Below are 10,070 nucleotides of genomic sequence, written 5' to 3'. Positions count from 1 at the left end.
GACACTCATTTACTACAAAACAAAAACAGCGTCACATCTTGGACACCAACCAACCACGACAGAGCCAACAAGATAATATCTGAGTTACTCACTTAACTCATTGTTTTAAACTCAAATTAACCCATTAATCCATAATTATTGCAGCATATATGACGACCACACATACAAACTAACCTATAACCCCTACATAAAAAGTCTGTGAGGATCTGTGAGAACTAGATATAACTGATGACTTCACTCAGGCCAGCTGTCCTAGAACATCCAGATGTTCAATGTATTTCATGATGCAGAGACATTCATTTATTTATTAGTTGAGAAGGGCCAACAATGTGGGTTAATTGACCTATCGGTAAGCCCCTCCCCTCGAACGCAGACTAGCCAATGGCAGTCGAGTATCAGTTGCACGGGGAGCGGAACTTGAACATCAGCGCCATAGAGAAACATTAGAAGATCCAAAGCTTGCATCAATTTTTTGGGGTTTATGCTTCAAAAATGGAAAAACGATGTGCCTGGGGTACTTATACCACTGATACCAGGTATCCTGAGAGGATAGGCAACAGAATTAATTTTATTCTATTTCCTAAACCCAAACAAAACAAAGCGGTTAAAGTTAGTGAGTCCATGCTAGCGTACAAACCTAAACAGCGAACTGTTCTCGCGTCTTGTACAGTGTAGGGCAAAAACACATAAACGAAGGTCTACATTTCACTGTCTCTTCATATTAAACTGGTTAAATGTTAATTAATTTAATCGTACCCTGTGATACATGAACATGATGTTGTCATCTGCAATCGTGACGACGGCAATATGCGACTTCTCCCGCTTGCATTGTAATCTTTAAGCACTCGCTTCCAAATTAATACCCACAATATTTATTTTAAAATCTTTTATATATCCCTCCATGGAATATTTAAGTCCCACTTGAATGGTGGTCCTTCTGTGTCCAAAATTGATCAAAAAGCTATAGGGACAAGGTTTTCACACTGACAGCTGTCATTAGCAACTCCGTTTGTTTGTCCGAGTTTGCAACAGTAACTAAGGGGGGCGGAGCTTACCGATTGGTCAATTGAAAGGTTCTACACTCTTAAAAACAAAGGTTCCAAATGTGATGTCATAGAAGAACCATTTTGAATTCCCCAAAGTGAACAGTTCTTAAAGAGATAGTTGACCCAAAAATGAAAATGTACTGTTAATTTAGTCACCCTCAGGTCATCCAAGAAGTAGGTGCCTTTTTTCTTCAGTAGAGCATTAAAGAAGATATTTAGCTGAACCCACCATGGTCCTTGTTGATTCATAAAATGCAAGTCAGCAGCTACGCGTTTTTTGAGAATAAAAAAAAACATATCAAGGAACTTAAAATTAAAACCCTTGGTTCCTAGCGATATATTGAGGTCTTATGAAGCAAAACGATTCGTTTGTGCACAAAAACAGAACATTATTTACAACATTATTACCTGTAATCTAGAGCCTTTCGGACAGTTCATATCTTGTTTAAATAACTGATTCACCAGTTAATTTACATAATGACTCGATGCAACATATACGCAACTATTAAAGAGCAGGTCATATGGGTTTTCGAAAAATATATCTTTTGCAGTTTGTAAGGTAGCTATCCTTTAATGTAAACAGTCTGTAAAGTTGTTAATCAAAAAAGTGCATGATAAATAAAGATATTGTCTCTCAAAAGAAAGACTCGACTCAGAATCGCCTTAAGGAGTCGTTATATTTTCGAATCTTCTGCCTGTTACCGATCTACGTCACTGGGTAACACATTAGCATAATCCCCGCCTGCCCACGAAATACGAACACTCTCTGTGTCGAGAAGATGCTGTGTTCCACGATACCACAGCAATACAATTCAAACCTTTTGTTGTGCTCGTCATTTTCCCGAGGACTGCTTCTCTAATCTTGCCTTTTATCTTCGTTGGCTTCTAATCTTCTTTATTTGGACCAACAAGCAGCTACGGACCACAACCTGTAAGTACGATCGATACGTTATGTGTACATTTTCAATTGAGAGCTCAAAATATCTAGTTCTTTTTTGTGCTAATATGTGATGTACACCTAGTGTAGCTTTAGCTTTCCAGGTAAAGCACAATATTACTGTTTTACTGAAATTGTTCTGATAATTCGCTGTGAACCCACTATTTCCTAAGAATGTGTCGATTAATGTAGACTGTCGTTGTTCTAATTACTTAGTTTAATAATAAAGAATGTAGTGTAGCGCACAGACTTTATAATCATTGTGAAAGTGCTGTTTATGTAGTTATAGGGTTAATGCAGAGAGTAAAAGACCCGGTAGAGAGAGACGAGTTATGGCGCTTTTCCACTGCATGGTACGGCTCGGTACGGTTCACTTTTGGGGGATTTTATGTGAATAATCCCGCCCACTCTAAAGCCGAGCCGTGCCGTACTGAGCCGTGCCGAGCCGAGTCGTACCACGCAGTGGAAAAGCGCCATTAGTTAGGCTGGTGCGCATGTGATACAGCTTTTCTGCGTTATAATTAAAGGTTAAGACACGGAGCGTCTTTTGTCTGTCATTCTTCAGACATTACAGTAGACATATTTTGGTTTTCAAACTGTATTGTTTCATCGGTTAGTCACGTTAGCACTCGGCTAACGTATCCACCATTATTGGTTTGTTAAGTGTTTAAAATTTAGCAGCTAAACTTTAGCTGTGGGCACGATTCGCTTGCATAAGTGTTAAACAAAATGTTTTTATGTCATTATTTTAAGAACTGATTGGAGCACTATATTATTGTTTTATGTAAAGGTGTATGCTAGGGTTGCCAGGTTGTCACAACAAAACCCGCACAATTGCTACTCAAAACTAGCCCAATTTCGAGGGTGGTCCCCCTTTAAAAATCGTGTTCTGGGGTGTAAAATACACGCTTTCAGTCAGGGTTCCCCTGGTAAATTCGCATTCCAGTGCCTAAATATGACGTTATTGGGGTCGCTACAACCCACAACATCAAAAACAACCGCGGACTTGGCAACACAGATGGTAGCGCTCGCTAACTTGCTCAAGCGCTCCTCTTTGTGCCAATCACAACAGGCTTGGCCAGCTGACCAATCAGAGCAGAGTAGGCTTATGGAAGGGAGGGGTTTACAGACATTTCGCTCAGAACTGAATCGAACGAACCGTTTTGAAATCATGGACAAATGACTATGTATAAATGTATATTCTGGGAAAATTACAGTGTTTTCTGACCTTAGATGCATTTAAACCTGTTGTAGGGGACTCCAAAACAATATTAGGACACTTTAAAAAAACCACATGATCTGCTCCTTAAAGCACCCAATAAGGATGTGAAAAGCTGTACTTTTCTGAACCATATCCGATTACATTCACACAGTGTTATTTGATCATCCTGTCAAAACTGGAGCTGCATACATGCCAAAATAACAGGACTTCAACATATGTTAGTATGTCTGAGCAGAAAGACCGATCTGGCCATACGGTCTCCTGCTGTAATGCTGCTAAGCCTGCAGCTGCTGTCACGGCTTCAACACTCTATTAGTGTCAGTGCAACTAAAGATATGCAAGGAATTTTATTGTGTATTCACAAGAACATTTTCCACTCAAGTCAGTTTCACCACAAGTTTCTCTGGAAGTTTGTTTCCGCTATGGAATAAAAAATAAGCAAGGTAAAACAATTTTTTTTTGTCCGAATTTCAAGATCTAAATTTGCAATTGTGAGAAAAAAGAAATAACTGCAAGATAAAGAGTCGCAATTAACTTTTTTTCTGTTTGAAACAAGAAAAAGGAATAGAGATGTAAAAAAGAAGAAAAGTTTGAATTGCGAGACGTAAACTTAGAATTCCGAGAAAAATATAAATATGTCAGATTTAAACTTGAAATTGCAAGAAAATTCTGAATGCTGATTTTTTTCTTATAATAAAATATCGCAATTACCATTTTTAATTTTTTATTAAATTCTGTGATGCTAAAGAGCTTCCATAGGGTTCTTATATGCAATACTCTTTTATTTTCCATGTAAAGTTGCTTCCAAAGCCAAAACCTTCTTAACTCAATCAAACGAATGTCAAATGTTTCAGACACCCTCTGCTGTTTATACAGGCCTATATACACACTACAAAAGGTGGGACACATTGGCACATTCGAATATCTGTTTTATACATTAAGAATAACAGTAGTCGTTGAAACTATGAAGTAACACAAATAGCAAAACACAAATGAAAACCTTACACATGAGCTTCTCTGTCTAGGTCCCAACTCTGCTCAATCTTGTCATTCATCAAACAACTTTACAAGGAACATCCTGGGATGCTTTTAAACACTGCTGAGGGAGTTTTTATTGAGGCTGTTTCTTTCCCCTTCGGTACTGACTTTTGCATGAAATTTTAGTTTTATACAGATATTCGTACATAGTCACAATTTATATTTCTAAACAAAACTAATTCCAAGCATTACACATACGCTAGATCAAAACGTTTGTGATGCAGAGCTGAATTTTCAGCATCTTTACTCCAGTCTTCAGTGTCACATGATCCTTCAGAAATCCTTCTAATATGCTGATCTACTGCTCAAGAAACATTTCTTTATCAATGCTAAAGACAACTGTGCTGCTTAGAAAGTTCAAAAGAACAGCATTTATTTAAAATACAAATCTTTTCTTACATTGTTTTATTGTCACTTTTGATCAATTCAATGCATCCTTGCTAAATAAAACTCTAACTCTTACTGACGCCAAACTTTTGAACATTTTAGTATATGTGACCCTGGAGCACCTGGAGCACAAAACCAGTCTTCAGTCGCTGGGGTATATTTGTAGCAATAGCCAACAATACATTGCACGGGTCAAAATTATCAATTTTTCTTTTATGCCAAAAATCATTAGGATATTAAGTAAAGATCATGCTCCTTGAAGATATTTTGTAAATTCCCTACTGTAAATATATCAAAACGTGATTTTTGATTAGCAATATGAATTGCTAAGAACTTCATTTAAACAACTTTAAAGGCGATTTTCTCAATATTTCGATTTTTTTTTTGCACCCTCAGATTCCAGATTTTCAAATAGTTGTATAGTTGTTGGTCCTATCCTAACAAACCATACATCAATGGAAAGCTTATTTATTCTGCTTTCAGATGATATATAAATCTCAATTTTAAAAAATGGACCCTTATGACTGGTTTTTCCACAGACAAGGCTTAAACCTAGTCCCAGACTAAAATGTAAAGTCTGAGCAACTGAAAAAAAATTATAATAATTGCACTGACTGATCTTAAAATATATCAGTGCCTTTGCTTTGTCTCAAGATGGACACCAGTAATGTTTTTTTTTTCTAAGGCAAGTTTATAAAAATTACTTAAATGTCCTAATTGAACAATGGCCTAATCCTGGCTTAGTCTAAGCCTTGTCTGTGAAACCAGGCGAACATACATTAAATGCTTAATTACCATAATTAGAGCAGTTTTACACACTGGTGTTAGCCTAGTACTAGCTTACACTCTTAAAAATAAAGGTTCCAAAAGGGGGTTTTCACAGCGATGCATAGAAGAACCCGTTTTGGTTCCCCAAGGAACCTTTCACTGAACAGTTCTTAAAAAAGAACCATTTTTTTAAGTGTGAAGAACATTTTAATAATCCAAAGAACTTTTTTCCACTGTAACAACCTTTTGTGGAATGAAAAGGTTCCATGGATGGTAAAGGTTCTTTATGGAACCTTTATTTTTAAGTGTAGGCTACTATAAAATGGCATAGAAGCGCGCATCGCAGCCAGTGTAAGGGGAGCTCTTGTGAGGGCGGAGCACAGGTGTGTGATGTACCTGAGCTCTTGTGAGGGTGGAGCACAGGTGTGTGATGTACCTGAGCTCTTGTGAGGGTGGAGCACAGGTGTGTGATGTACCTGATGGTGTGTCTCTCGCTCCGCGTTCTCGCCGTTCACCTCCACCACACGGTCACCCGCGCGCAGTCCCGACGCCTCCGCCGGGGACGCGCGCTCCACTTTCCGTATGTACTGTCCGGTTTTTCCTTTCTCTCCGTGCAGATGAAACCCGTAGCCGTTCTCTCCTTTCTTCATCACACACAACCGAGGCTTCAGCTCGCTTGCCATTGTATTCCGCTTTCGCCTTCACATCCAAACTTGCAATAAAATCCAAGCGTTATTCTGATTTGTCGAAAACTTAATGCAAAGGAGTACAAACAAGCATCGTTAGCCTATATGTTATTGCACAGTCCGCGGTGTTTTGCAAAAAAATGTGCATGCAAGTATCCGGCTCAGCGCATTACTTAGAATAGACAAAAACCAAAAGAATCGAGTCCGTATCGATGATATGCTTCTGCAAGAAAAATGCAGAAGTGGAGTCGGCGAAGCAGACTGTGTAACTACCTGTGGATGTTCACAGACGCATCCAAAACTCCTCCATGAGACATTCTGCCAGTGCCCACGGAGAGAGAAACTGTCCACTGACAAACTGCGTGGCGCGGAGTAAGACCGCCCATTAACCGCTTCAGCAGAGATGCGCAGAGAAAAGCAGGCTTCTGCGTGCCTCGTGAATATATGTGTGTCAACAACGACTTAAACGCTGAAAAGCGGACACTAACTTTCACTATGTATAAAAATAGTCTAAACACTACGCGAATAATACAGTTATTGAATATAAAGGGAATTTGGACATTTGAAGGAATTTCAAGTCTTCTGAATTACTAAATGTGAGGTAACAATTTTAAATGCGTCGAGGTTCGTCTTTCGCGACGCTTTAAGTTGGTATTTCGCGGTACGAGCTCAGTTATTTTACAGATATATATATATATATAGTGTCCGTATATAGCCTATATATATATATAACGTTCAAAGCAAGACAGGAAACCTTCAAGAAACCTTGTAATACATAAAAAAATATCGAAAACTACATAATGGTACGGGAATTTGGACATTTGAAGGAATTTCAAGTCTTCTGAATTACTAAATGTGAGGTAACAATTTTAAATGCGTCGAGGTTCGTCTTTCGCGACGCTTTAAGTTGGTATTTCGCGGTACGAGCTCAGTTATTTTACAGATATATATATATATATAGTGTCCGTATATAGCCTATATATACATATAACGTTCAAAGCAAGTCAGGAAACCTTCAAGAAACCTTGTAATACATAAAAAAATATCGAAAACTACATAATGGTATAGCATCGCGAAGGCGGCATTTTGTTATGGTTACAACTTCACGCGAACTAATTTATGTTCGTTGTTTATTTGGCGGTGATTACATTTACATTTAGTCATTTAGCAGACGCTTAAAGAGACTTACAAATGAGGACAATACAAGCAATCAAAATTAACAAAAGAGCAACAATATATAAATGCAAATGACAAGTCTAGGTTAGCCTAACACAGTACACGTAGCAAGGTGTGTGTGTGTATATATATATATTTTTTTTATCCACCCACAAATAGACACACACAAACACACAAACAAAAACAAGTAGATAGAATAGAAAAAATAGAAAGCTAGTGTTTGTTTGTTGTTGTTTTTTCAATAAAAATAAAAAAGAAGATAAATATAGATAAAGTAGAATTAAAATACAATAGAAAGTGTTAGAGTTAGAGGGTCAAATAAAGGCGATTAAATGTTAAATATTAAAGATGTTAAAAAAATGTTTTGTTGGTAACACTATTTTAAGATGTCCTTGTTACACATCCCTGCTGAGAAAAGAAAAAAAGACACCAACTCAAACGTTGTAATGGTTTTGGTTATAATGGGAATAGTAGGCTATTGGTTTTAATGGAAACTGTAATGGACCCTCTGGGTCTCTACTGGTAATTGGTCACCTTCTATTGGTGGCTTGTTTAAACCAATACATCCTAATGGAATATGTCCCAAAACACACATACAAAAAAAAAAAAAAAACATTTTTAATGGTTAAAATTTGATAATTTGTAATGATTGTAATGGTATTTGTAGTGGAAACCATTAGATTTTTTTGTGATTGTTTTATTATTTTTTTTCGGCAGGGATGTTAGGCTACATGTACTTACCATTATATTAACAATAAATTATGCATAATTACATGCAAGTAACCCTAAGGCAAACCCTAATCCTAACCCTAACCAAATAATAAGTACATGTAGTTAACTCAGTAGTACGTAAACGTATAATTACACTGTAAAATAAAGTGTAACCTTTTTTTAAATAAATACTTTAGAGGGGGTTAAAAGCTATAATTGGCATCCTGCAAAACAATAACAGTCCAGTAAATGCATCTGGACACCAAGCATCATAAGTTGAGTTCAGCACGTGAATGAACGGGGAAGAAAGATGCATGACCAGAAGAGAGAAAGTATTTGGCGCGTATAGCACAGTCTCATGCGCAACTTCGCATAAAATATCAATAAATAATGTGAATTTGAGAACACTTCAGGTCACAACCCACATATAGGGCAACCACGCACACTGAGGACAACAGCAGGCTGACCGTGCTGCACTCTAGCGGCGGAGAGAACTAGCGAGGAGCTAGGCACATGACCGACACTACTGCTGCATTTCATTACAATCACTATTAATAAGACTGGATATGTTACATAGAAATAGCTAAAGAAAAGCAGAATATTTACATTTTTAAATCTAATTATAAATATCTAGTGTGTCTGTAGTTTTTTTTTGAAGGGGGGGGGGGGGGGGAGGGGGGGGGTAAAGGTTGCCCCCCCTAAAAATATAATTAAAAACCATGCTGTGTATTGTAAATAACAATGTTTTATACTTTAAATAATTGTGTAGGTAGTAAAACAACACAAACAGGGCAAAAATGCGTTTTAAGTTTAGAAACACTTTGAGTCTCCCCCTCCCTTGCCTCAGTGCTTTGGTCCAAATGCCTGCTTTCCTCTTTTACATCACCTAAACACACACACAAGTCCGGTGAGAGAGAACAAAGCCAATAGTTGAGGGAGTCCAAGGCTGTCAAGGCTATTTTATTCACTTAAACATCGGATGAAGTGATTATTTTCTCTTTAATACTGATGATGCCAGCGTACTTTTTCGATGAGCCCGCTATGTTAGCAATAATAACGTTACCTGCTTGAGGGAAAGGGTTGCCAGGTTTTCACAACAAAACCCGCCCAATTGCTACTCAAAACTAGCCCAAACTAACTGCGTTCCGGGGGCTAAAATACACGTTATTGGGGTCGCTTCAACCTGTGGACATGAAAAACAACCCGAGACAAGTGATGAAGTAGCTCAATTCCACGCAAAAACCACGGACTTGGCAACACTGAAGTAAAGTCTACAACGGACACGAGCGCTGTCGCGGCGCGACCACATCAACTTTAAGTTGTCGAATTTACTAAATTTTTTAAGGTAAGTGGTTGCAATCGATTTATTTTATCTACATTTAAACAAACAAATTTAGTTGACTAACTTTCAACATGTTTTTATTTTTTAAACGTAACTAAAATAAATGGTTTGCAACCACTTACCTTTAAAAAATGTAGTATCATTTTTTCAGTGTAAAGCCATTCCTCTGTGTATACATATCCTTACAAGTACAATTTTAGCTGTATTATTTGTCCCCTTCAAAAATTGCTCTTGAGAAATTTTGTTAATTGTCCCCCCCCCTACTTTTAGACTAAATTTACGCCCCTGTGTGTTGTAATTTATTAGTTATTGATTAGTCATTGATAGTAATTACTAGCTATTGATTTGTTTAAATATCTATCTATCTGACTCTGTCATCTATCAGTCTGCCTGTCTGTCTGTCTATCTATCTGTCTGTCTATCTATCTATCTATCTATCTGTCTGTCTGTCTGCCCATCTATCTATCTGTCGGTCTCTCATCTATCTGTCTGTCGGTCTCTCATCTATCTATCTATCCATCTATCTATCTATTTATCTGTCGCTGTCTGTCTGTCTATCTATCTATCTGTCTGTCTATCTATCTATCTATCTATCTGTCGGTCTCTCATCTATCTGTCTGTCGGTCTGTCATCTATCTATCTATCCATCTATCTATCTATCTATCTATCTATTTATCTGTCGGTCCGTCCATCTATCTAGCTGTCCGTCCGTCCATCTATCTATCTGTCCGTCCGTCCGTCCATCTATCTATCTATC

General features: G+C 37.6%; 1 protein-coding gene across 1 annotated transcript in view; it reads right to left on the bottom strand.

Annotated features, from left to right (window-relative positions):
• LOC107565611 (Na(+)/H(+) exchange regulatory cofactor NHE-RF2-like) overlaps positions 1 to 6,403 on the bottom strand; it is a 32,498-nt gene extending 26,095 nt beyond the window's left edge. The window contains exon 1 of the mRNA XM_016250871.1: positions 5,795 to 6,403. Within this exon, the coding sequence (XP_016106357.1) occupies positions 5,795 to 6,081 (287 nt within the window). The 5' untranslated portion in view covers positions 6,082 to 6,403. The remainder of the gene's footprint in view (positions 1 to 5,794) is intronic.
• Between the last annotated feature and the right edge of the window lie 3,667 nt (positions 6,404 to 10,070).

This window comes from Sinocyclocheilus grahami, unplaced genomic scaffold, assembly GCF_001515645.1.
Source record: "Sinocyclocheilus grahami isolate Dianchi unplaced genomic scaffold, SAMN03320097.WGS_v1.1 scaffold1012.1, whole genome shotgun sequence".
NCBI classification, from domain to species: Eukaryota; Metazoa; Chordata; class Actinopteri; order Cypriniformes; family Cyprinidae; genus Sinocyclocheilus; species Sinocyclocheilus grahami.
The sequence above is the reverse complement of the archived record's forward strand: the minus strand, read 5'-3'. Positions and strand labels throughout refer to the sequence as shown.